The sequence below is a fragment of the Aulonocara sp. 'chitande type north' Nkhata Bay genome, linkage group LG8 (assembly GCF_057382095.1).
Source record: "Aulonocara sp. 'chitande type north' Nkhata Bay isolate Kocher_YH1m ecotype deep benthic linkage group LG8, A_spYH_male_GT1.1, whole genome shotgun sequence".
Taxonomy (NCBI): Eukaryota; Metazoa; Chordata; class Actinopteri; order Cichliformes; family Cichlidae; genus Aulonocara; species Aulonocara sp. 'chitande type north' Nkhata Bay.
The window spans coordinates 17,169,600-17,195,397 of NC_141351.1; the positions used below are offsets into that span (position 1 = coordinate 17,169,600).

Below are 25,798 nucleotides of genomic sequence, written 5' to 3' on the forward strand. Positions count from 1 at the left end.
TAAAAAAGTCTCCCAATGCTACAGTCAACTATTAAACGTTAGGACTGCAGCATGTTTAATTTGTGCGTTTATTCTATTATTTTCAGTGACTCTCTAAAGCACATGAAGCACTTATTTAAACCTGACACAAATGGATGTTACTATCACTATTAGTGATATTATTATTAAGTTTAGTCTTCTGTAGTTATCATCGCATTTATTAATTCAGTCCCCTGTTGGTAAAGTTGATTTTCTTATAACATTTGCATATAGTAGTCTTCAGATGGCTTTTTATAATGTTGCATTATACAATTAGCAAATTTTTTATATTAACATAAACGTTGTAGCCACGTAATGTGGATATTGAAACAAAATAACAAAAAATAAATTAACATCAACCTTGAATTATAACTACTTTATGATATAATAATACCTCTACGCCCTTGCAGATTAACCTGCAATCATCTAATCATTCATGCAGCTCAGTAGTCATGTAGCAGCGTCCGTCACAGCACGACCAGCGCCGCGAGTTTCACAGGACGCCTGCAGGGTGAAAAAGTTGTGTTCCCTTCCTCCCCCTTGCGGAGCGTCCTGTCACTGGTGGAAAATGGCTGCTCGGAGTATCTCCCCAAAGCTCAGAGAAAACTGAAAAAAAGAAGTCTACATTAATAACAAGAGGTCACGTCTGGACCTTTTTTAACAGGCAGAGCGACAACTCGAGGAAGCCTCGACACTGAGAATGTCTCGCTGGGTGCCCACTAAAAAGGAAAAGTATGGAGTTGGTACGTAAGAAAACTTGCATGCTCCATCGCTAGCTCGCCCTAGCTCTCTGCTCTCAGATTGAACAAGTTAGGGAAGATTTGTGATTAGAAAGCGAACGGCTGAGTTTTTCCCATCCGTGGGGTTGTACGCGGGATCTCGTGGTCAAATTTGCCAAAAGCTAGTGGAATGCAAATATTACGAGTGGGGAATGTGCCAGCTGGTTTGCATGAAATGCAAAACAAGGATTGTCTGTCTTTTGTGAGGAAGAGGACTGTGTGTGTGCGCGTGTGTGTGGATTGGGAATTGTTAGAGGCGCGCCTAGTACGGCGGTGTTTCCTGTGTTATGGGGCCTCCGCTACAAACTAACTAGCTAGTTTCAGGCTACGCTGGACTTGTAACTGTGAAGTTTGATGCTTGCTTTTGTGTTTTCGTCTTCTGTACCAGGGAAAGCCTTCGCTGTTAGTTGCTTATTGTCAGCTCATCTAAGAGTTTGAAACCTGGCTGAAGAGCATTGTGCCGTTTAGCTTCCACCATCTCCTTTAGGGGGGATTTACTCAACAGTATCGAACCTCGTCGCAAAAAGTAACTGTAACTATGAATGATATGAAGAAAAACTTAGCTTTAAAGGGAAACTGCTACAAGGGCTGCGTTTGCTATGTTTTCCTGTAGGAAAAAGGCTTGATCAGATACATCCAGGAGATGTTAGAATTATATTACTGATATGTTTTTTGTCTTTGTTTACCAGGTTTACCATGCTTTAGGCACTAATATGCAGCCTTTAAAAATGACACTAATGGCACAAACCACATCTTTTCACATGTTTACTTTTTGGCTTTAGATACATTTGAATAATACCTATCCAGGTGTGCAATATAAAAAAAGAAGTGCTTTGAAATTTCTTTGGTAATTCCACTTGACTGTGGGATGGAACAGGGAACAATAAAAATAAAAAACCACCATGAGGAAGTTGAGGTAAGATGAAATCTGTAATGCACAGAATATAAGAAAAGAGTTGCATGACTTGTTGAGTTTTGATGGATTAAAGTTGCTCATTGTGCCACAGGACAGATTTTTTCTTTAGAAATCTTTCATTTTAGCCTTTATTTGTAAGGACAGTGGAGAGAAGATGGGGAAGCTGGAAGAAAACCAGGGGGAAGTTGCGTTGTAAATGTCCTTGGGGGCGATTTTGAACCTGGGCCTTGCATTTGGGCTGCCTGGGCTTGCCCAGTGAGCCAAACCAGTGCCCCAGTTTGTTATTTTTAATGTCCCACAACATACTGAATTACTTTTGGCTATGTCCATTAGTGGGACTGAGGGCTTGCAGCTGTATGAGGGTTACTGAAGCTGACTGATGGATGAGTTCAGCCAGTTACGTGAAAGCACTATTTTTTTGGTCCGTTTGAAGTGTGACAAGTTTACAGTTCTGATGCTAATGCTTGTCTGTTTAGTCACAAATATGCAACGGTTCTTGAAAGTTGAGATTCTTCAAAAGCCATGGAGAAAATTCTCTCAGGGTTCAGTGAATGCAAGAGTGGATGAGTCATTAGTAAAAAGAGAAGCAGCTGCCACCTCACTGCTGCACAGTATTGGTTGGGTGCACAGCCATTGCACTTTTAATACTTTATGTGTTGACCAAGTAGCACTAATGAGCAGTCGGTGAGACACCTTATGCTAGCAGCGCTCACTGAGGACCTATTTCTGTTTCAGCAAAACTTTTTTTTTCTCTCACACCATTTACTACTCTCATAATGGTCTCACTGCTTTGTTTGTGTATGTGGGAAAAGTGTCTCCTTTTGTCTTCCCACAAAAGCATTAATAATGAATGGCACTGTCTTCTTGCATAGAGCATAGCAGTGATTACGCATGTTTTTGTCCTCATACTGGTCGATTCACGTTACAGTATTTATGCAAGCAAGTCTTTGTATAAAGCCATGTTAGATTTGTGTCAATAATAACCAGAAACAAAATAAATCTTTGTTTTTCTCATTTGTTTTTGTTTTTCGGTGTCATATTGCATAGCTTTCTGCTCATCGTTATGCTTCACTGCGTGGAAAGCGAAGCACTTCAAACCTGGAACAAAACCAGAGGAGCTTTCTAGTAAACCAGCCGTTTTTGTTGCATGTAAAACTTAGTAATATATTAGTAATATATCCGTGTTGGGTAATGATAATGTGTGGGTTTCTTAAATTTTATAGCAGTATGGCTCTAGTCTCAGGATCAGCTGGTCAGTTGTTTGGGCAGCACGCTCTTATCGTCTTCTTGGTAACAAGTGTTACTTTGGTGATGAAAAAAATGCTACATCAGTAGCTTTACAGGATTGGTCCATTGTTATTGTCAACAAAGGGGAACAGATGATTTGCGTTAGGGTTGAGGCTTATAGTGTGAACACATCTGAAGTGGCATATTTCAATGTGCTTGTTCCTCCAGAGTCTGTCAGCAGCAGCAGCAGCTACACCCACACCAAACTGGATGTGAAGGTGTTTTTAAAAACTGAAAAAATGATTGTACAACAAATCTAATGCTCGGGATATTAAGACCATTAGTAGAAAGGTGAATTGTTCTTCATGACTATACATGAAAATGATTTATATACTGCAAACACTAACTTTTGATGTCTTTTTATCATTTAGATAAAGTGGACTCTTTATAGGTAACATTGTTAAGACATTACATTACAGAAAATTCAAAAGTGAGTCTTTAAAATGTTAATTTACCAAGATAAAGTTAGACTACACCTTTATGTGGTTCGAATTATACAGCTGATCTCTGTTAATAAGGTGAATGTTTGCTTGCAGAGGTTCCAGGTTACTGTTTGAGGGCACTAACATGTCCTCTTAAAAGGATTGTGCACTTAAGAGTTCCTGCTAAACATATGTAACTAATATAGTGAGCAGGGAGCAGCTTTGTAAGCCATAATGTATGTTTATGACTGAGTGCCTTCAGTTCCTGTGATTTCTTTCTTTTGAGTATTCACATTGTACTAACCTGCCAAACAAAACTTTGATTTCTCGTCACCTGACCTTCAGTTGACTAATGGACCCATCTGGAAATAAAAAAGGGAGGTGTGGCTCAATTTCCTGTGGCAAGGTTAGTGGCCTCAGAGTGAAGGAGTTTATCCTTTTAAGTTTTATTCTTTGACTCCATTGCATCCATCTCAGCATGCAGCAGAGCAACCTCATCTTCAGCTGTGCTTCAACCTGTGTTCAGAGCAGTTTCTGCTCTCATCTCTGCTACAGTTACCATAATTCTACCTTAATTCTACCATAATTCTCTGATCTCATGGTAATAAATGCCAACACTACAGGTCATTATCACAAAGAACAGTGACGAAAAAAAACTTTTCTATGAAAGAATTAGGTGTCAGAAGCTTCAGTAATGCTGTGCAAATCGCATCTTGCTAAGCAGAAGTCGTAACTTCACATATTGTAAAATATAACATTTTACAATAGTGCAAACATAGTGCATCCATGGAAACACTAGGGATGATATACATATACATATACAGATGACCCCCATGCTGCAATAATGTTGACATTCTGGCTTTGGGGAGGCCAATCCATCACTGCCAGTGTGCATGTTGTGTTTTTTCTATCCAGGCATGCTTTTCCTGCATTAGCAAGACGTTGAAGAATGAAAAATGAAGCTATAGTGGATCAAAATCTGATAGCCTTCATAATCAAACGGATTCTATGAAAAGGACAAAACCACCAGTGTTTTCTTATTCTCCCCTCGTCCAGTTTCCTCAGATGTTTTAAGGACACTCCACACAACGTAGACTAATAGCTCTTGGGGAATACCTGCCTGTCATAATGTATTATCTTCAACATTGTTCATAGATTCAACCGAAAAAAAAACTGGAGCAAATTATGTGTTGCTTTTGACAAATTGCCTAAAGATACTGTTTAAGATTGGTTCTTTTGTCTGTTATGTGCAGACACAACACTGGTTCATCCCTTGAATTAGGTTTTTTTATGCTTGAATGATTCACAGGTCACTGTTAAGCGGTTTAAAGACAAAAAAGAAAGAAAGAAATCCTCTGACAATGGTCAGATGTAAGGACTGGACTGAAAGTGTGTTAAAAAGCAGCTAATGTCCAAAGAAAAACCTTGTTGCTCAAGACCACTTAAAAATGAAAAGTCTAAAAAAAAATGACCAGAGGCTCAAGGCTATTGCAGAGTATAACTGTGTTTCTAGTCTTAAATCTTTTCTCCACTTGTATATGGACATAATTTGGGGCAAAACTCCTTTTTGATTGGACCTGGTTGTACTGTGTGTAAGCACCTTGGCTTTATGTTAATAACGCCTCTAGAATTCCCCCTGTCTCACTACAGGCAGCAGAGTACATAGCTTTTTCTGTTTCTTGTAAAGATAACGATTGCCCCGAGGCATTAGATTAACTTCCTTCTTTAAACAATGTTTTCAGCTTCAGCGGCATTTGCAGAATGCTGCAAACTTGCCTAGACGTCACTCAGCTGATTAGACTAGTTTTGTGTTTTGTTTTGGGTTGTTTTTTTTTATGATGGAGTGAAATAAAAAGAAGTAGTAGAGTTACGTTTTGACCCATGCTCATACTTAAAAGAGGAGAAAGGTCAATCACTTACATTTATATCTCATTTGACCCTGAGCTAATTTTCAGTACACAGTGCTTTCCTTGTCAAATGCCAACCAGCCCAGCATAAATTAAAGGGATGAGGAGTTCTGAAGCCTAGTTATTCTGGTGGCATCTCGAAAATGATTTAACATGGCCCTAGGGAAAGGTTGTTTAGCTGTCTCCCATTTCTGTGATGAATTAACCGGAAATACTTTTTGATGCTAATTTCAAGGGTTGTCTCATTAATTCTGTTTCATCGTGGATGTTTCTGTTCCTTAAGAGAGACTTCAGAGGGTTGCGGTTCTAGAAAGTTAACCAGGGAACACTATGGAGGACTATTTACTGGATTCACACATCACTTTTGAGAATTCAGCGCAAATGGTGTATGAAAGCATGCGCTTTCCTGAGAAATGTTTTCCACGTGTTGATGCTTCTCTTTTTGTAAATTAACTCTTAATCTAACTTAAGAGCAGTTCAGAAAACGAAGCAGAAACAAATGCATGTGAACTGCAATTACTCAGCTGTAGGTTTGGTGGAAAAGGAAGTGCTGATTCCTGCAGGTTAGATTGCACGCTTACAGAAAAGGACAAGTGGACACATAAGCCGCCGAGTTCTAAATTTAAGCTCTGGTGGGGGGTATGACTGGTATAGCTGAACTGTTTCGTGGAAGATTGACAGCCTTAGATTGCTTTTATTTAGAATAGGTTAGTGACAAGTAACACGCTTGTGGCAGAAAATAGAGATGCAGTTGTTGTGTACGAATTGTCATGCAAGCAGTAGGACAAATATGGCCTCAATTAAAGGCTAGTTTGGGTTGCTTCATGAATAGCAACCATATGTTTTAAAATTCACTTCTCATATTTTACTCTGCTTGCGTAGCCCTCGCTGCGGCTATTTGGTGTGAAATATATATAAAAAAATCCTCCTGTTTTTAGCCGTTGCAGTCATTTACATTCCATTTAAGAAACGTCGTTCTCACCTTTTCTAAAGAGGAAAGTTCTTTGTGGTAAACCATCTATACATTGAACCGTAGAAGTTCATTTGGCAGTGTGATGCCTTCTTTATGTCTCACCTATCCATTTGGCAGCATGACCAATGTGTCTGCGTGTGTGTGTTGGGTTGTATGCTAACAAGTGTTTTTTTTTAGTTTTTTTTTAATTTGTGCTGACTCTGAGGAGTGTGCAACTAACTCTCTCGAGCAGTCACCTGGAGACTGAATACTAAGCTAACACCATTAATTCCAATTTTATGAGTTTGTGCATCGTGCTTTCGGATTATTTGTTTTCGTCTGCATGCGGAATGCAGAATACAGCCTCCACCTGGGACTTCATCCTGCTGAAGTTTTTCTCCCCATTTAATACAGCTGTACTGCATTTATTGAGCTGCCCTACAGATCTGTAAACAGAACATCTTCCTCTTTCTGCGAGCCAACTCTACCTGGATGTCTGCAAAGCTTGAGGCTGCCAGTTAGATCACACTGATGATTCATATCTGGTTTAGGTAAAGCGTTTCTCCCAGTAGGTTTCTGTTATTTGGCTTTTTGTAGTATGCGAAGCTTTTTGACCCCTCCCACCCCCCCCCAAAAAAGAAGGTGTATTGTTCATTGACTCTATATTTCCTTAGTATTAATTAGATGATGTTACATAGCCAAATCTTTGCCCATCATCCTCTTGGTTTCTCTTTGGAGGTCAGTACGACTTTGCTATTGTTCATTCTGAAAGGGAATTATATATTAACTATGGCTCATGCTGCCTGGTGAGGCAGTTCTAATAGTACAGCCCCCAGTGGCTTGCTGTGAGATGGTGGATAAGACAAATGACAGCTGGCCTATTCAATCAGTGCATAGCTAAGTGGTTCCACGCTATTCCATCTTGGCTCACCAGCGAGACAAAGCTAGAGCGCTTCGACGTCTTGTTTTAAGTGTTGCTGTCTTTGGGACGGCCCAGTTGAGCGGAGGAGAAAAAGTGAGGTTGGGTAACGTTAACCTTGGATTTACACACATCTGAATTTTTTCAAATTAAAAACGTTTTTCAACTTCTATTTGTACTGATTAACACGTTTGAACTTTCCTGCAAGTCTTGGAGTTCCTGTGGTGAAAATGAAACGAGTGTATGAATGTGATGAGTCAGAAATCATCAGCATCCTGTCATATTGCCATTTGCCAGTGTGGTTCAAACTGTATTGACTTGTTCTGGAACCTCTGGAGAAAACAGATGCTCACAAATCATCACGATGCCTGTTACATATACCTGTTTGTCAAATGTTACTTTGTTATCCAAGGACGCAAAGACGTCTAGCTTAGAGCTGTAGTCATCGGAAAGTGTTTCATAAACATTGGTAGATATGTCCGTTTTCAGTAAGATAAAAACAAACTTCCTTTAGCTAAATGTATGAACACACCCATGGTTGCTGAAAATTTTGAATGCCATTGGTGATAGGAAAGTTACATTTGTGGAACATCACATTTAAATGGCCTATCTGTATTTGTATCTATGTAAACACTTAGGAAAATTGCGTTCCTTTCATATATGGGTGCCCTGGTCACATTTCCTCAAAAGTTACTCCTGTGTTAGAGTTTCAGTGAGGCTTCACACAGACTTCCCTGTGCATTTACATCACCTTTTTTCCGTAGTGTCTTGTCTGCACAGGCACTAGTGCATTCCACTGGTAATACAGCAACTACACGTGTCGTTCAGACAGGCTCCATGCTCACGGTCTCCACAAGTGATTAGAATCCTGGATTTTTATTATTATTATTAACCTTTATTTAACCAGGAAAAGTCCCATTGAGATTAAAAACCTCTTTTGCAAGGGAGTCCTGGCCAAGAGGCGACAACACGTTGAAATTACAAAGTTACATACATATTATAAATAACAATTACATTTTAAAAACATTTTTCTCTGGCTCTCTCAATCTGGACTTAAAAGCATTTAATGAAATAAGATCTGCTATCTTCCAGTCTTTTTGCATCATGTTCCATGTGAAAGGGGCAGCATAAGTAAAAGCCCTCTTTCCCAGTTCAGTTCTGGCAAATGGAACATTGAGCAATAAAAGATCGCTTGAACGCAGGCTGTAAGAAACAGTACTTCTCCGTGTGAGCAGATCGCAAATGTAGGTGGGCATTTGTCCAAGCAGGGCCTTATAAATAAAGATGCACCAGTGAGCAAACCTCCTGGAGGACAACGAAGGCCATCCCACTCGAGCGTACAGATCACAACAATGGGTCAAGGCCCTACAGTTTGTAATAAACCGTAAGGAGGCATGATAAACTGAGTCAATCTTATGAAGACACTGGGCGGAAGCATTCATGTACAGCAGATCACCATAATCTAAAACAGATAAAAATGTAGCATTTACAAGACGCTTTTTTGTCTCAAAAGAAAAGCAAAATTTGTTTCGAAAGAAAAATCCCAATTTTAGTTTGAGTTTTTTCACAAGATTGTCTATGTGAGGATTAACTAAGTCTAACTAACATTTAAGTGTCAAAGAGTTTGAATAACTTTTCATGCATGTCGGAGAGTGCAAAAGACATTAAGTTGCTGGAAGAGCATAATCACTGATCATCTTTCATTTAGCTTATGTTTTTTTTGGTTTCAAACAATTGTCATATTGTTTCCTGCCCTCCTTTTAACTGTTTCTTTTTTATTCTGTCTTATGCTTTACTAGCCCTTAGGGACTAGTAAAGCGCTATATAAATACAGGCCATTTACCATTTACCATTTTATGCTATTGCTCTGACCAACTGTGAAGCACTTTGGTCAACTTTGTCTGTGAAGGTTCTCAGTCATCCAGGTCATCGTAGTCAAAGGAGCTTGCAAAGAAAAGCGTCTGGACTTCTTTAAGTTGCTTGAAGACGTTTCACCTCTCATCCGAGAAGCTTCTTCAGTTCTAAGGTCAAATGGTGGAGAGTCCCAGATATAAACCTAGTGGGAGTAACCCCCCACAGAGAGACAAAAGGACCCCCTGATGATCCTCTAATCGCCTGAGCCAAGGTGTGAAACTGTGAAATTATTGACCACCTTACATATCACCGCCTTTACCCAGGGGATGCCATACCCTGCATCTATGGACTTCCTAAGATCCACAAGGAAGCTGTCCCACTCAGACCCATAGTCAGTAACATAAACTCAGCCACTTACAAGATTGCTAAACACCTTGCTACCATCCTCGCGCCTCTCGTGGGGAACACCCCACACCACATCAAGAACTCCACCGACTTCACCGACAAGGTCCAGAAACTTACCCTGGATCCAGATGAAACCATGGTGTCCTTTGATGTAGTCTCTCTTTTCACTTGCATACCCACCACGGAGGCCGTGGAGACTGTCAGAAAACGACTACAAGAAGACAGCTCCTTGGAGGACAGGACCAACTTCACACCTGATCAGATCTGCACACTGTTAGACCTCTGCCTCACCACTACATATTTCAAGTACAACGAAGGCTTCTACAGACAAAAACATGGCTGTGCCATGGGCTCCCCCGTGTCACCTATTGTAGCCAACCTTTACATGGAGGAAGTGGAAAGGAAGGCTCTTGGCTCTTTCAAAGGGAGAGTACCCAGCCACTGGTACAGATATGTGGACGACACCTGGGTCAAAATCAAGACACAAGAAGTGGAATCCTTCACTGCGCACATCAACGCTGTGGATAAAAACATCAAGTTCACCAGGGAAGACACAAAGGACAACTGTTTGCCTTTCCTGGACTGTGCTGTGCACATTGAAGAGAACGGCAAACTCAACATCGAAGTTTACCGGAAGCCCACACACACGGACCAGTACCTCCTCTTTGACTCCCATCACCCTTTGGAACACAAACTTGGAGTAATTAGAACCCTACACCACCGGGCAGAACATGTTCCCTCTAAGCCTGAAGGAAAAAAGAAGGAACACACACATGTAAAGGAAGCACTCAAAACGTGCGGCTATCCTAAATGGGCGTTCTTAAAGTCAGCAAAGAGGCACAGAAAAGAAGACCAGACACCAGCGAGGGAGGATAAGAAGGACAGACGCAACAACATTGTCATCCCCTATGTAGCCGGTGTATCAGAGAAACTCAGGAGAGTTTTCTCCAAGCATGACATCCCAGTGTATTTCAGACCCAGCAACACGCTCAGACAGAAACTGGTTCACCCAAAAGACAAAACGCCAAAACACAAACTTAACAATGTGGTGTATGCTGTACAGTGCAGCGAGGAATGCTCAGACCTCTACATTGGAGAGACCAAACAGCCACTTCACAAGCGCATGGCACAACACAGAAGAGCCACCTCCACAGGACAAGACTCAGCAGTCCATCTGCATCTTAAGGATAAAGGACACTCTTTCGAGGATGCCAATGTTCACATTTTGGACAGAGAGGACAGATGGTTTGAAAGAGGAGTGAAAGAAGCCATCTATGTCCACTGTGAGTGACCATCTTTGAACAGAGGCGGGGGTTTACGACACCAACTCTCTGCCATCTATAATCCAGTTTTGAGATCCCTTCCCAGACGCCTTAACGCCCACTCACATCCTGGGCCATCTGACCTCAGGAATTCGCATGATAAGGTGGGGCCAGGTTTCACAATGAACATACCCGAAACTCTGGCTGATTGGGACCCACGCCCAGTTTCACACCTTGGCTCAGGCGATTAGAGGGTCATCAGGGGGTCCTTTTGTCCCTCTGTGGGGGGAAACTCCCACTAGGTTTATATCTGGGACTCTCCACCATTTGACCTTAGAACTGAAGAAGCTTCTCGGATGAGAGGTGAAACGTCTTCAAGCAACTTAAAGAAGTCCAGACGCTTTTCTTTGCAAGCTCCTTTGACTTTGGTCAACTTTGTTGTATTATTTTGTGCTATAGAAATTGATTGATTTGATTTGATTTTTGCCCTACTGTTGTAGTATAAATTAAATGTGTATAAAATACTACTTTAGGGTGAAGATGAAGGCAGAGTCTCTGACAAGTCACATGCTTCATTAATGACTGTAAAGTGGATTTTGGCTAAATGAGCCTGAAAAGGACTTTCATGCTCTTTGTTGAAGTTCATTATGTATCAGTGCATCAAAATACAGCTCACAAGCTTGTCAAAAGACAGTCTTGTTGGGTTAATTGGTGATGGTCAGTTGGCTGTAGGTGTGGGTATAGAAGTGTGTGGTTATGTCCCTGTGCTGGATTGGTGACCTGTCCAGGATTTTTTCCTGGTTCTTGCCCCATAACAGCTGGGAAATGCTCCCGCAGCCCTAGGATGGATAATCTGTTAAGAAAATGGATAAACTTTAGATTTTAGGCTAGTTTTCTTCTTTAAGCTACAGTTTACTAAATCTCATTGTTTATAGATGGTTTCCTATAATTGCATATAGGATGTAACCTCTCTTTTTGTCTAAGTCACTATCATAATATAGTGACTGTGGTAGTAAAACTCTGACGGCATGCATTGCATGTAACAAATTTCCATGGTTCATGTTTTTGCGTGATTACTTGTTCCGTGTATTTCGTGGTTATGACCCAATTAAAGCCACAAGGATCATTAAAGGAGAAGTGACCTATGCCTAAGCTTTAACATACCGATTAAGCCAGAATAGTGAAGTATTCGATGTCTGAAAATGGTTTATGGTTTCACTCTGCCTTGACTTTATGGCAACCGTTCAGAGGCAGCGAAGACGTGCAAACGCTCGCTGCTGAACATGTCTGGATTCATCCTTCGGCTTGGTTACATAAACAGGTTCTCCACCACACTTAGGATTGATTGTGGACACGCCAAGCAGCATGTGCATTGTCTGAAAGGAGTCCTGCTGTGCTGCTTTGGCTAGCTTGACAGATGGTTAATGGTGTGTAACACATCTGTTTGAAACAAAGGTTACTGATGTGGACATTTGTTATTACATCATTTAAATTCACTTGGCTAAAATTAATATAGAACATAATGTATAAAGCATTTATTTGCCTCAGTTATTAACTGTATAAGAAATCAATTCAAAGGATTGTCAGGGATTTCCACAAGGATATTTAGTAACCAGCTAATGGGAAATATTTTGACTGTAAATGCTTTGGCAGGTCATTTTAATACCACTATTTAGTTTGAGTTTCTTAATAGATATCAATATTTAAAATGGCATTTTCTTAAGACTAATCAGTTTTTCATTGATTTTCATTCAATCCTATTATTCACGTTTTATTTTACATATTGAAACCTTTATTTTTTTTCTTGACGAACTTAAATTAACTTTAAATATTTTCAGAAATGAAGTATTTGGAGTATATATGATATATAATATACATATGTATACTTATTTCAGTGCTATTTTTAAATGTGTTCCTTATTTATTACTCTTGTCTTACACAGAATCTTTGTTTAATGATTATTCACATTTAATAATCCATCAGCAAGAGTGGCTGACATTAACAAGATCAAGAATAATTAGCATATAGGTGGACCGGCATGGCTTTGCATACTCTAGGTCCTATTCAGAGCCTACATGGAGCTTTTCAGAACATTGTGGACATGTTAGCTGGGGACTGTCATCAGGTGGCATCGCAAAAACATGCTGAGCAACCAGTCTGTGGGCTACTGGGTTAGACTTTTAGCTTAGCCTGTGCTGTGGACAAGACAGAAGCCTTAACATACAATGAGCATCTTTTTTATAAAGTGAAACAGTGTTAAAATACTGAAAACCATTGCTGTCTTTCTTATGCTGCTTTTTTGATCATTGACTCAGGATATACGAACTGCTTACATATACGTCTGTCTAGCTGTATCCTCAAAGTGCTTCATTTGGTTAATCAAATACTTACAGAAATGGATGCAAATGCAGTACAATCAATTTCACATCACTTTGTTCTACCGCAAAGATGGTCGACAGCTCACTTTACTCTGGGTGTTAGAGCTCTGTTATTGTGTAAAGCACAACCTTAGAGTAAAAATTGTAATAACGCAGTATGATAGAGCACGTGTACTATTTTAGCTGACATCCACATTTGAGCATTTGATTTTATTGTGTTGTAAATATGTAATTTTGGTAAAGAGCGAGAGATCTTTAGGGGTTTAATCAGTGCCAGGAGAAGGACTTTAAATTGTGAAATTCAGGTGAATGATGCGATGGCCAAATGACACTTTGATTCATTCGTCTTGTTTCATTTTTTAAACAAAAGGAGACAGAGTTGTCAGGTACAGCAGTGAGACAACTTCATCTAACTCCCTAAAGGTTGATCACAGAGTAGAGCTGCCACTCACTGAAATCTCAAACTGCCTCCAGGGCCCGCCAGCATCTGAGCTGCGAGGTTCTGGCTTTATCAAGTATTTAGCCAGACACACACACACACGGGTGCACACATGCACACACACAAAAGACCATTTCATCAAATGCCAGCCATACAGAAAGGCTCTTTTGCTGCAAATCCCAGCCCGTTTGCAACCACAATCAATGCCTGACACCTCCATTAGAAGCCTGCAAAACCACCCGCGGGACGTTTTAAAGGTGACAAATGCAACATTAATATGAACTGCAGCTGACATTAATGCTAACATTTTTTATAACCACGATAGCATCGGAGATGCTGAGCATTGTGATTTTCACCATGAATGAATCCCAGCGTCTGGGATTACAAGTCTCAAAGCCAATACACTGTAATCACTCGAAGACTTCACTCTGAGGAAGTTATTTAGGTAAGATAAATATGTTAAGTGGAGAATGTGCTTTAGCTTATGAGACTTGAACAGCTTGTATGTTGTATGTGGTTAACTTAGAAGCTTAAGATAAACACTGTCTTTTGAGATGCAGGCAAGTGAGTTCTCTCAGGGAGCTGATCCTTTTAGCCCATGCTTGACCCTCTGAAACAGACAGGTCATTGAGTGTCAGCTCACCCACTGGTAGGCTGGCACATCCTCGGCTCAACTGCGAGCTCTACATTCTGGCAGGATAAAGCCTGGGCTAGAGTGGTCAGATGTTAAGAATACTCAACACAAACTGAGCTGACAGTCTTGCATTTACTTCCAGTTCTTTCCTCTACTTTTTATTCCCAGACATTAAACCTCGTTTTCACAAAACAATTGTGCTGCTTATTCTCGAGTTTGCTTGAAAGAAACGCTAATCTAATAAAATTGCTAGATTTTAAATGCGGCTGAGTGTATTTGAAGTAAAACCTTAGACGCAGATGTTAGTAGCTCGTAACCAAAGTGACAAAAAACATTAATGGTGAGCCTTAGTGAGGTTTACTGCCTTATTTGTAATGGTTTTCTAATAGTTGTGGTTTTATTACATATTCCCACTGTGATTATTAGTGTAGGGAGGTGATTTTACTCAAAACAAAGACCACCTCGTTTAACATGATAGGCAATAACTTTAATGAATGGTGATGTAAAACGGATTTGGCAATAATTGATAAGAACTACATTGATTGCACAGACATCGTCGTGCATTGTCTACTTTGGGAAACACCAGTTGCAGCAGTCTATTGTGCACCGAGCTTTTCATGCTGTCTTATGAGTTGAACGTGGTTACGAGTTGGTCCAGAGTCTATACAGAGCTTTGCAGACTGGAGCAAGAAACGGGTCAATGGGCTTCTCTTGCTTGGTTCCTCAGCCAACTGCAGCACTTTGAAGATGAACAAAGTTTAACACACAAAGTGCTGAAGTCAGATGAGAGTTAAAAACAATGAAAGTATCCAGCGCAGCCACTGTCTGTACTTTTCGTGTGGTTTTATCTTTCTTTATTCCTACGTCTCCCTGTTCTTGTTCATGGCCACTTTTCAGCCAGCTTTTGACGTGCGAGCGTGTTGAGCCACGTGCAGCAAAACCGAATAAACCTTTCATCACAGAGTTTCAGATCTTTTATATTGTCTATTTTTTATATGTTTACCTTTATTTTTTGATGATAGACTGCATCCACCTCTGCTGCATGGTGGATACCAGTGTTATACAAGTTAGAGAGGAGTTCTGTCATTCTTCAAAGACAGTTTTTTTTTTTTTTTTTTTCTTCAGCTGTCCTTTACTGAACTAAGGGAGTTGTCTGGTTTTAGGACTGTGCTTTGCTGGAATATTCCTCTTCTGTCAGGCTCCCGGAGACTGGGCATTATTATGTCAGCTAGTATATTTATCCAACATCCATAGTGCTCTTACCTTTTGCACTCAGCCAGCCCAGTATCATCACATTTCTACCTCTGTGCTTTGTTAGGACCATTCATCGGCTGTGGCAGCCCACGCTAGGTTCAAACCAACTCCATCTGATCAGAAAAATTCTATCTTTATCTCATCTGACCAAAGAAAGTGCGTCATTGGGCTTCTTTTCATTTTCTTTATGAAAGCTTAATAGTGCCATTTTGTAGCAAAGAACAACCAACCAGTTTATTTCCTCAGCAGCCATCCAAAAAGCTGCTGTTATGTAATGCCCCCACACTGTCTGAGCTATCATCGAAACTCTCATTGATAACATTTCCGTTAATAACCCTTTTGCAGAGTCTTGTTTTTCGGAGCTGGATTATACAAATAGCGCATTGTTCATGCTGTAAGGATAATAGGAGCCACTGCTGCTCTCACTAGTGGGGCTAGCGTTTCTTCTCTGCCTCTTGCTAATTGTGAAAAGGTTTCAGTGTTGAATAGGCCGAGTGCTTCACTATAGCTGCAGATGCTCCTCCTGTCTGGCTGACGAGGCAGCGGGGGGGTGGAAGCAACCAAGGTGGATCTGGAGAAGTTTTTCTTCTGGAGCTAACGCCACGTTCCAGACACCTGGGAGTGGCATCACCTGCGAGTTGGAATGTTCTGGAAGTAAATTTGGAGAATGGTTCTTAGCAAGGTAGAGCCATTCAGGTATCCCTAGCAGAACAGAGCAGTGCTTCTTTTTTGGTGCTTAAAAACACTGCTGCAGCACTTTAATACATAGCTTGGTCAGCGCTTTCTCAGCGGCTTATTTTACGACTCACAAATGTACAACAGCGGCAGGACAGAGTAAAAGTTTTTGCAGTTTTACTGCTCTTTACGTTCAGTCAACTTGGGATACTTTGGGCAGCTTCAACTATCTGATTGGGAAATCCAACTGGAGGTAGTGTTCCACAGAAAACCTCTGGCTGGGAACTCGGATATTCAGGCTACTGACTTTTTCAGAAATACAGAAATACACTATAATTGATGTGATTCTTCTTATTCTAAGCGCAATCAGAACCTGTCGTCAGTCACACAGAAGGACAACAGGATTTTAAGTGTTAAGTTTTAGTGACAAAAACGACAACTCGAGTGTCAAATCCATCACACTGAGTAATTGTAAAATGTGTGAACACTCAAAATGTTGTATTTTATCTCTACTTTATACAGTGTGTGGACCAAAAAAATAACAGCCACGCTTCTGCAAGCTTTTTGGAGTGATGTTATAAATACCTCCCCTACTCATGAAACCAACCATGCTTAGTCATTTGTGAAGCCATCACCTTTGAACATCCATGTAACTAGTGAGATAGTGAAAGTGGATAAAACAGGGTTTTGAAAATGTGGCAACAGAACAAACTATTTTAAATACGCAATGCATAGTACAAGAATTTGTGTTCGGATTTTGCTTCAATTGCTCCCTTTTTATAATTTAAATAACGTAGTAGCATAGCTGTTCATAATTTCATAATTAATGATGATCTTTTTTAAAACAAAGCTTTAGACGTCCTGTTATAGCGTATCCACATATACAGTACATCAAATAGCTTTACAAATAATCTGGAGCATTTTAGTCAACACTTTCGAATTTGGAAAGTAGGTTTACTTTGTTCAGCACTGGTTGTTTAATAATAATATTAATAAACTTGTACACTGTGTCTGCTCATTTAGAAAGTATTGCAACCACAGAGCAGAGTGGTCTGCTGGGTGACTAAACCCGATCCTTGGGTGGAGCTGGTGGTTCTGTGGATTATGCTGGAAGTTAATTGCGCTCATCTTTTCCAGCAATTTGGCAGATAGAATTTTCGGAAGCGCGCATGAACTAAAGTACAGCATTTCTACTTTCTACAGCTGAATGTAGGACTGCAGTTTCTGCTCATTCACCAGTCACCTCTTGAATATTCCTCCTCTGCAGGAATGCTTTTTGTACGAGTAGTTGATGTTTTGATGTTAGGAGTTAATAGCAGTTGTTTAGTGTGTTCTGATTTTCTGATTATCTATTGGAAATCCCATTGTATTGATTTTATGCTGATGTGAGCTCTGACTTCTGTTTTAGCAGAGCACAGCCTCATGCCGGTGATTATAAATAACAGTGTGAAGAACAGGTTGTAGGCATTTCCTGTTGCGTGTCACGCATATTTGTGCTCTGTTTGCGGGCCCAGATGCAGTGGCTAGTATCTGGTGACGCACTGTTTCATTTGCTTGTCAGTGAGGTGAAGTCACATTTTTTGCTGCCAAAGAGGTTTGAAAATAAACTTGATGATTCAGTTAGAGCGTTTTCCAAATCTTTGAAGGTAATTATACATCATCAGGATACATTTCACAAGAGATGTAACACAGGGCAGGAAACAATTAGCTATAGCTTGTTGTGCAAAAAACAAAACAACTTTGTGGATTGTGCCAGTTTACTTCATCTGTCTTTGCTTTAGTGTGGCTAAGTGGATGGAATAACTGCTATCCTGTGATCTCTTACAGTTGTTTAACAAGTGATTTTTGATGTTACTGTCCTTGATAAGCTGTAAAAACAACCTGTAAGTGCTTCCATTGATTATTCGTTTAAAGGCTCCTGAGGCATATGTGCAAAGGGCAGGAGGGTTTGCTTTGCAGAGGTGTTGCAAAGACCACTCTGTTGAGAAGCCCTGTGCAAGGCTTTACTCAGCGCCCTGTAATGAGCTGTGCTGTGCTCTTTCCCTGTTGTATTGGGAAGATGATTTTCAATTAAAGGAATAACTTGGCTCTACAGAGGCAGTGGATGCTGAGTTATCAGCCTGCGTTAGATTGCACCCCAAGGCCTATGTTGGAGCTGGGCACATGGTTGTAAGCGCTGCCAAAAGGTATTATAGCTCTTGGCATCCAAAACTGGCACAAGTGCTTTTCTCAGATTGTTCTTCCCTTCACCTTACTTCACTCTTCATGCCACACACCCGTCCACTTCCCCAGTTGTACATCGTCGCAATTTTTTACCGTGTTCTGTTTCTCCTGCTACCCCCTTTTTAACACGGCATTGTTAATCTTCCTGTAGTCAGAAACAGTATCAGTATTTCCTTCTTGCCTACTGGAAGGGCCCTATCTATTGTGATACAGTAATATCTCAAGTGGCATTTCCTGTTGATTTCCAGAGGGAGTAAAAATGTGGCTCTAGCACGGAGAGAAAGACCCGGGCCTTTCCTGTTTCCCAGCTTAACTGCTGTTGTATTCATTTCAGGTTAGTTACAACAGTGTTATCTTATGTTTCGAACTGCTGATGAAGCCTAATGACTGCTGTATATAATTGGGCTCAAAGAAAACAGGGTGATTTTGTTGGTATTTCACAATCCTAAGATCACTGTCTGAATTTGCCCCTAAATTAGAATCATCAGGCTTCTGTCTAAATGCCTAAACCTCTTATTAAACCCTATTAGTGAGGGACTTGAAATTAATTATCCTGTTTTCCCTGCTTTGTATGTCACTGACAAAGCTTCTCTCTCTGTCATTTGATTGTTATAAAATATATAAATATAAATATAAATAAAAAAATATAGTTGATTGTCTTCTTTCTCAGTGTATGCCACTGAGAGACCGAATGCATTTCACTACCTCAGCCAAATCCCACTATATTACAGTATATTTTAATAGCATACTTAAAGGTTTCTATTTCACTTCAATGAAAATTCCTCTAATTGTCTAGTGCTTGAAATATTATTAGACTCCCTTATATGATAAGGCTTTAGTTAATTGTTATAAGTCATATCTGCACAAGGTTTCCAGAGGGTTGCCAGTTTCAAACTAGCTGCACTTCTACCAGACTCAGAAATGTTTCTCTGCTGCTGTACTGCATGTGCACAATAGATTGAGCCCTTCTTCCTCACGCACAGCATAACAGCTGTGGAGAGAAACTAGCATGGCTTTAAATTACTGCAAAGGTGACACTTGTATAAAGAAACAACATATACATGAGCGCTCTCAGCATTATGACTATACTGTTAATATTCCCCTTTTGACTTAATGTGCATTTATTTATACACAGACTTGGTTGAGACTAAATTTGAGTGAAGGATGTTGACCAATAGAAGTGGCCTCTCAAATTAGGACTTCCTGTTTTGTTTTGGTTTTTTTTGTTTGTTCACTATTATTATACTACTCAAGATAGATATCTTTGTGTATTGGAAAGGCGGTCAGACGAAGCAGATTTTTTAAAAATAACTTTTTGATTTCCTGTTATTTCATAACATCAGTGTATTTTGTCGCATATATGTTTGCTTTTGGCCTTTTTTGATTCCCTTTAATGCACTCAATAGGGAGGAAATTAGAGGAAGGAATAGATTGGTAAGTCCAGGCAACAAAGGCTGAAGGCTAGATCTGAAATGGGGGGGCCTTGAAGTTTACAGTTAGCACTTTAATCTTCAGTTTGCCAGAGCAACCCCTTTCCTACTGTTTTTACAAGTTGTGGACAAAACACTCATACACCCATCAACTGAAGATATTGAGCGTAGACATTTATGAGAGATAAATACATTCAGAATTTTTGTGTTATTCTTGAAGTGAATTTAGGAATGCTAGAAGGAGGCTTTGTTTTTGCACCATGTGTATACAAGTATGTACATGTAAACACGGTTCAAATTCCTCCCACTGACTTTTCATTTTTCTCTAATTTTAAAAGTGGCAGTAACTTGCCAAGAAAAGTCAAAGATTGGGAAACTAGTAAACAGATGTAAATGAAGCAGGTTTCAAAAAACAAAACAGTCAAGGCAACGTGCTGTGAAGATGGAAATGGAAATGCTCGAGCGTATAAATAATAAATTCTTCTGGCTAAAATGTAATGAAAACTTAAATGCTATTCTGTTCACACGAAAACTGCCTTTGAGCCATTTTTACTTTTGTTATTTAGAGTTATTTGCACATTTGGTACTAGATTGAGACTCATTTGTATGCTCTAAGTCACTACTTAGAACAACCGCTTCCTTTAGTGTGTATTATTGTCAGCCTTGGTGAAATCAGACAGAGGAGCTGTCGCAGAAGTCCACAGGTGTTCCAGAAATGCAGTACAAAGGCCTGGTCCTCGGCCCCTTCCCCCAGACTGGTGCTCTCCCCGTTACCTTAATAGCACATGGCAGGTCCCCGAAGAATACCTGTGATCTCTGCTGCAGCAGTGCTCGCTCCAGCCGACTGCATCTCACCACCAACTGGGCTCGTCGGGAAAACACAGCAAACACCTGCAACAGCACCTCGCTCGGATCATACTCGCCCATACTAATGACTACACAAGCTTGATTTGAAGGCATGCTTGTTTTCGGCTCCTGCCATGTCCTCCAGGACACCCCGTGTTCTGAAGATGTGTTCACAGAAACAATTTGTATGCAAGATGTTGGACACTGAACCAGTTTCTAGTTTCTAGTATTTGAAATCTTGCTTTAAACTATTACTATTACACCACCAATAAGACATGTTGATGTTTATGCAAATGAACGACTATTTTCTTTTTAAATTTGGCTGCGTTTGATGCTGAATATTATTATTTGAGGTCTGGTATGTCTCATTGTGTGCACTGAGGTGATGCTTCACAGAAACTTGAGTTGCATCAGCTTTATAAGGTCAGATGTATAATGTAGTCTGATGCTTTTAGCTAGTAAGAGCTGTGTCATTTTACATTCAGACCACTTCAGTTAGTCTGGAATGGTCATATATATATATATATATATATCCTTCAGAGACTGTGTGTGTTTGCGTGCATGTAAAACCCCTCTCTGCTGACTCCTCCGTCTTGCCTTGGAGACCTGTAGTGCGGCAGGAGTATAATAATCATCCTCTATTCAGTCCTGCTGCCTGGAAAAGGTTATTCTTAGCCCACTGTGTGCTTATTAAAGTGCTCTTTATTCATCCCGATTGTCATGCTCAATTTCAGTGTATATTATTGTTTTCTCACAGTCCACATTTTTTATTTGTATTGACATTTGAAATTTTGCGCAATTAGCGCAACCCTTTTCAGTTCATATTTAAAAAAACAAAACCAAAAAAAACAGTATAGTGTTAGTGGTCATGCTCCCAGTTACTGACAGGTTCTACAAGTTGAATGTATTTATAGAAAGTCTTTTTAATAGATAGATGTTATCACTGGTGCTGGGGTGATCGCTGTAAACGTAAAGAGATTTGTGCCTGCCATTCTGGGCCTGGGTTAGGTTTCTCCAGGTGTTCTGGCAGCTTCCCGCATTCGAGAGATGAACACGTTAGGTTTTTGCTGTTTCTAAATTGTTGATGTATGTGTGAATGCAAAGGTGCCACTGTTATCCCTGTCACTGGACAGTAGCAGCACTAACACCTTCTGTTAGTGAGAGGTACACAGTCAAAAGGAAGATGACTTAAAGGTGTGGCGCCATAAAGAGAGCTACAGTGTCCTCTTTCAGACAGTAGATGAACTGTGGCGCTGTGCCCTGGCCCAGTATGAAATCAATCATGAACTTATTATTTTAACTGTCAATTGCGTAAAGCTACTCAAGCAAAGTTCAAAAATAAAAAAATACAGAGCTAGAAATGTCAATAATAGGTCCACTTTGAACATGACAGAGGTCGCATTCTTTTGTCAGAGAACACAAACTTTCAAAGTAAGGAAGTACAACCACTAGTAGGTTCCAGTGGGTTTCAAACAATGAAGTATGGAGCCCTGCCTAGTTTGTCATTGTTGCCACTCAAAACGACTCGCTGGAACGATTTGCTTCACATTCTTTGCTAATTATTTGGCTTCTCATGCTCAAAAAGGCACAGGAAGGGACTTGCCTTGAAGTTAACAGTTGATTGTTGAGAGAGAGTAACATGATAACTAAAGTCTGCTAGTTGTTTAGTATTTGGTTTATCGAATCTGGATGTTATGAAGCTGAAACTTACTACAATGGAACCTGAAGGCTGTGATTTATTTCCTTTTGCACTTACTGTTTCCTGTTTGGTTGTGTTTAAGTATGAAAAACTACTATTGTAGTTTTCATTTTCTTTTACTTTACACAAACTAATGGCAGTTTAACCCTAATTATGTTACAAAAATTGGATAATTTCCTGGGGGCCTTTTTATTCTGAAGTTGCACATTGACTCCAGTGCTGTATAATCCAAGCCCTTCCAGTGCTGAGAGCTGCCTTATGCTCCACACTTGTCTTTCTCTGTTGTCTGGGACTTCCTGGCTGTCTCTCTCTGTGGGCTTACAGCCCATGGGAATTTTACTCAAAACATCAAGAGGCTCAGTCTCTTCCCACTTTTCCGTGCACTTCCTTTCCCCTCTCCTTTCAAACCCCTCCTTCCTCAGCATACTGTGTTATCGTTTGAGTGTAATGGTATGTTGTGCTTCACGTGGATTAGTGCCAGTTATTAGTGAGTCCAAAGTGTAGAATTACAATCAGTCCAAATTTTAGACGATGCTGCTTATAATTGTGTAGAGGGCGTAGACTGCTGGCTAAGTGGAGAGTTCTGTAATCTGATTCCTCACTTGTTTCCTATGATGATAACGTTCTCCGAGTTTGCACAGCCTTATGCACAACGTTATGTATGGTAATGAGCCCCGTCCAAATGATGCTACTGTTTATCCCGTTCCCAGAAAATCATTTGCATGCCACACTCTAGGGAGAATACGGTCCACTTCCCCATCCTCTTCGTCTTCTTCCTCTGATGGATTTTCTCTTCCTCACTGCTTCCTAATTGACATCAGATTACTCGAGTATGCAAATACAGGTTTATGAGTAATCAGAGCTGTCATTTAGCCCCCCCCCCCCCCCCCCCCCCCCCCCCCCAATCCTCAATCCTCACGTGACAAGAAGCATTTTAGTTTCTCTGCTCAATTGCACCATCTTCTCTCATGTCAGAGTTTGATGGTCGTCACTCAGTCAGCATCTTCCCAGGGTGTTGTTTGTGTTCATTTTACAATTGTACCTCTTGCCCAGTGACGATTTTGCCAACTCTCTAAACTCTATTAAACTTGTCTCATTGGCACTGATTATAGAGTTCTCATTTACTGATAAAATGTCATGCTTTATCTTTTTATTGGAGCGGTTCGTGTCTTGTTTCTCCCTCGGATCACCTGCTGCTCGTGCTGAATCAGCTGGCCCTCTCGCCTAGTTTTAAACAAACATACATATGCAGTTGATGGCTTTACAGACGTTTCCAGCTACTCTTAATGATAGTTTAATTGAGCGCGCAGTGCATGCGGAGTGACTGGGCTACTCTGTGATGCCTCGACACAGATTAATCCCACCTCCCTTTTTGATGTTTTGTTGCTTTCTAGGCCTCTTGGTGCCTTTTGTATCTCAGTGTGGTACCATTGAATTCATTTCCTAGGGCCTTTGTTGCTCCATTGTCAGCCCATGGGTCATGTTCTGGTAGATTCAGTGGACTCGTTGGATTGTTCTGGGATGCGCAAAATGCACCGTGGATATGCACGCGTACATGCAAATACACACAGGCCTGAATCAAATGGGTACACATGCGTTTTTATGCCCTCTAGATGCAGTGAGGTTCTTTACTGCATGCACTGTAACGATTAAGGCTGCGTGCACATGCTGAACGTCTGAATTTGTCATTTTCTCTGCCACATTACCTCAGTGCTTTTCACACGTTTAGAGTATTCGTTGCTTCTCTGCAGATATTTTATTTGCCATGTGCTTTGTGACAAATGAATAGCTGAACAATATAATCACCAGCCTCAGTAACGAATATCACATCCTGACAATTAAGTGAGAAGCTGGTTTGAGTGGCAATAAAGCGGATACGCATCTCCAGCCAGCTTCGGTCCAAGACAGTGGGGTTAGAGTGCCTTCCAAAGCAGGTGGAGATCCAGCTTTGAAAGGTGTCATAGATCCAGCAGGTAGGGAAAACATGTGACAGAATAGGACAGGACCAAGGGGATTGTTATAAAATGTTCCGACTTATATTCTAGCTGACACACATACTGCTAATTTGAACTTTGCATAATCAAAGCTGCTTTGTAACTATGATCTGGCATAAATCACTAATTGTGTTCTTTAATGCTTTTACCTTATACAGAATTAAAAATCCCAATAATATCACAGTTATCATTAATTGCAAATTATCTGAAAATGACCTGGACTTTCCAGAAGTATTTAAATTGCTAACTGACTGTTTTTCAACATAAAAAGAGCTAAAATGCTGTGTGATAGTTTAATGAAGTACAGTGAACTCTTCAGATGGCAGGTAATTGAGAAAGGAAATGGTTGATTCACTTGCTTCACCATCGGCATGCTGGGAAGGCTCCAGTGCCTGCAGTGAGGGTCTATTTTAATTAAGCAGTCACTCACCTCTGGAAACCTTTGTTGAAGCACCTCGGTGTGCCTGCTCTCAGCAGGACATGCACACGTGCCTATAGATGCACACAAACATGTGTCTCCACAGCCCCTGTCAGTTTACTTTTTATGCAGTGTGTGTGTGTCTGTGTGTGGGGGGGTGGGGGGCAATTGTGCACTCTTAGACAGACAGGTGCTGGGCTTGGCTGTTTGACAGTGTTTGACATATTGTTTACTGCTCACTGAATGAGAGAACAAGTGTCAACAGTCAGGATTTTATTGTCTTTATAATTTGACCTTGACATGTTGATGGAGCTCTGTGTGTGTGTGTGTGTGTGTGTGTGTGTGTGTGTGTGTGTGTGTGTGTGTGTGTTGGCACTGGATTCAGTGGCTTTAGAGTTAATAGCCTGCGCTCTATTGGTTGACTTCAAGAAACGAGTCCTTTAATGTCCTAATTGGGTATAAAATAGACATTAGATAGGAAGATTTACTTTTGCCAAGCTGATGTTATTTTGTTGCCCTACAACATATGTTTTCTGTTTTCTTGGAAGCATTGGAGACTTCAATAGATTTGTTGGAAATTTCAAAGGATCTGTGATTTGCTTTTTGATCTGCGTGTTAAAATGTCCACATTCGTTCTCTTGGTCTTTTAACATTCTTTTTCTTTAAAGTTGCATCATACAAATCATTTCAAACTTTGGTGGTTACTTTATTAATCATTACACATAACTGAATAATAACCGGTAGAACCCAACACAACTTTTTCTGTTATAAATTCATATGATTTGACAGGTTATGTTTGTCATTTTTCAGACAATTCTGAGAGCACTGTATATTTTTCTTAACATATAAATCATCTTCTTGTTGTTTGAGAGCAGTTTAAAACAAATATATATATCAGGAACACCATAAAGTTACTGTCATCATTTTTGTTTTGGCATTATCCATATTTATTGGTTTGTTTTCAGTAGGTGGGAAAAAAATGTGTTGATATTACAGCGTTGAAGGTGCCAGGCCCAAGCATCACTGTGTTAGACTGTGTGGGTGGACATCCAGTATATGTGTGATGCCTCTACTACACATTGCAGTG

At 40.3% G+C, this 25,798-nt stretch overlaps 1 protein-coding gene across 2 annotated transcripts in view; it reads left to right on the forward strand.

Moving 5' to 3' along the window:
* Positions 1–552: 552 nt before the first annotated feature.
* Positions 553–25,798, forward strand: part of dock1 (dedicator of cytokinesis 1) — a 203,976-nt gene continuing 178,730 nt past the window's right edge. For both annotated transcript variants that reach the window (XM_086303948.1, XM_086303949.1), the window contains exon 1: positions 553–761. In XM_086303948.1, the coding sequence (XP_086160074.1) occupies positions 719–761 (43 nt within the window). In that variant the 5' untranslated portion in view covers positions 553–718. The remainder of the gene's footprint in view (positions 762–25,798) is intronic.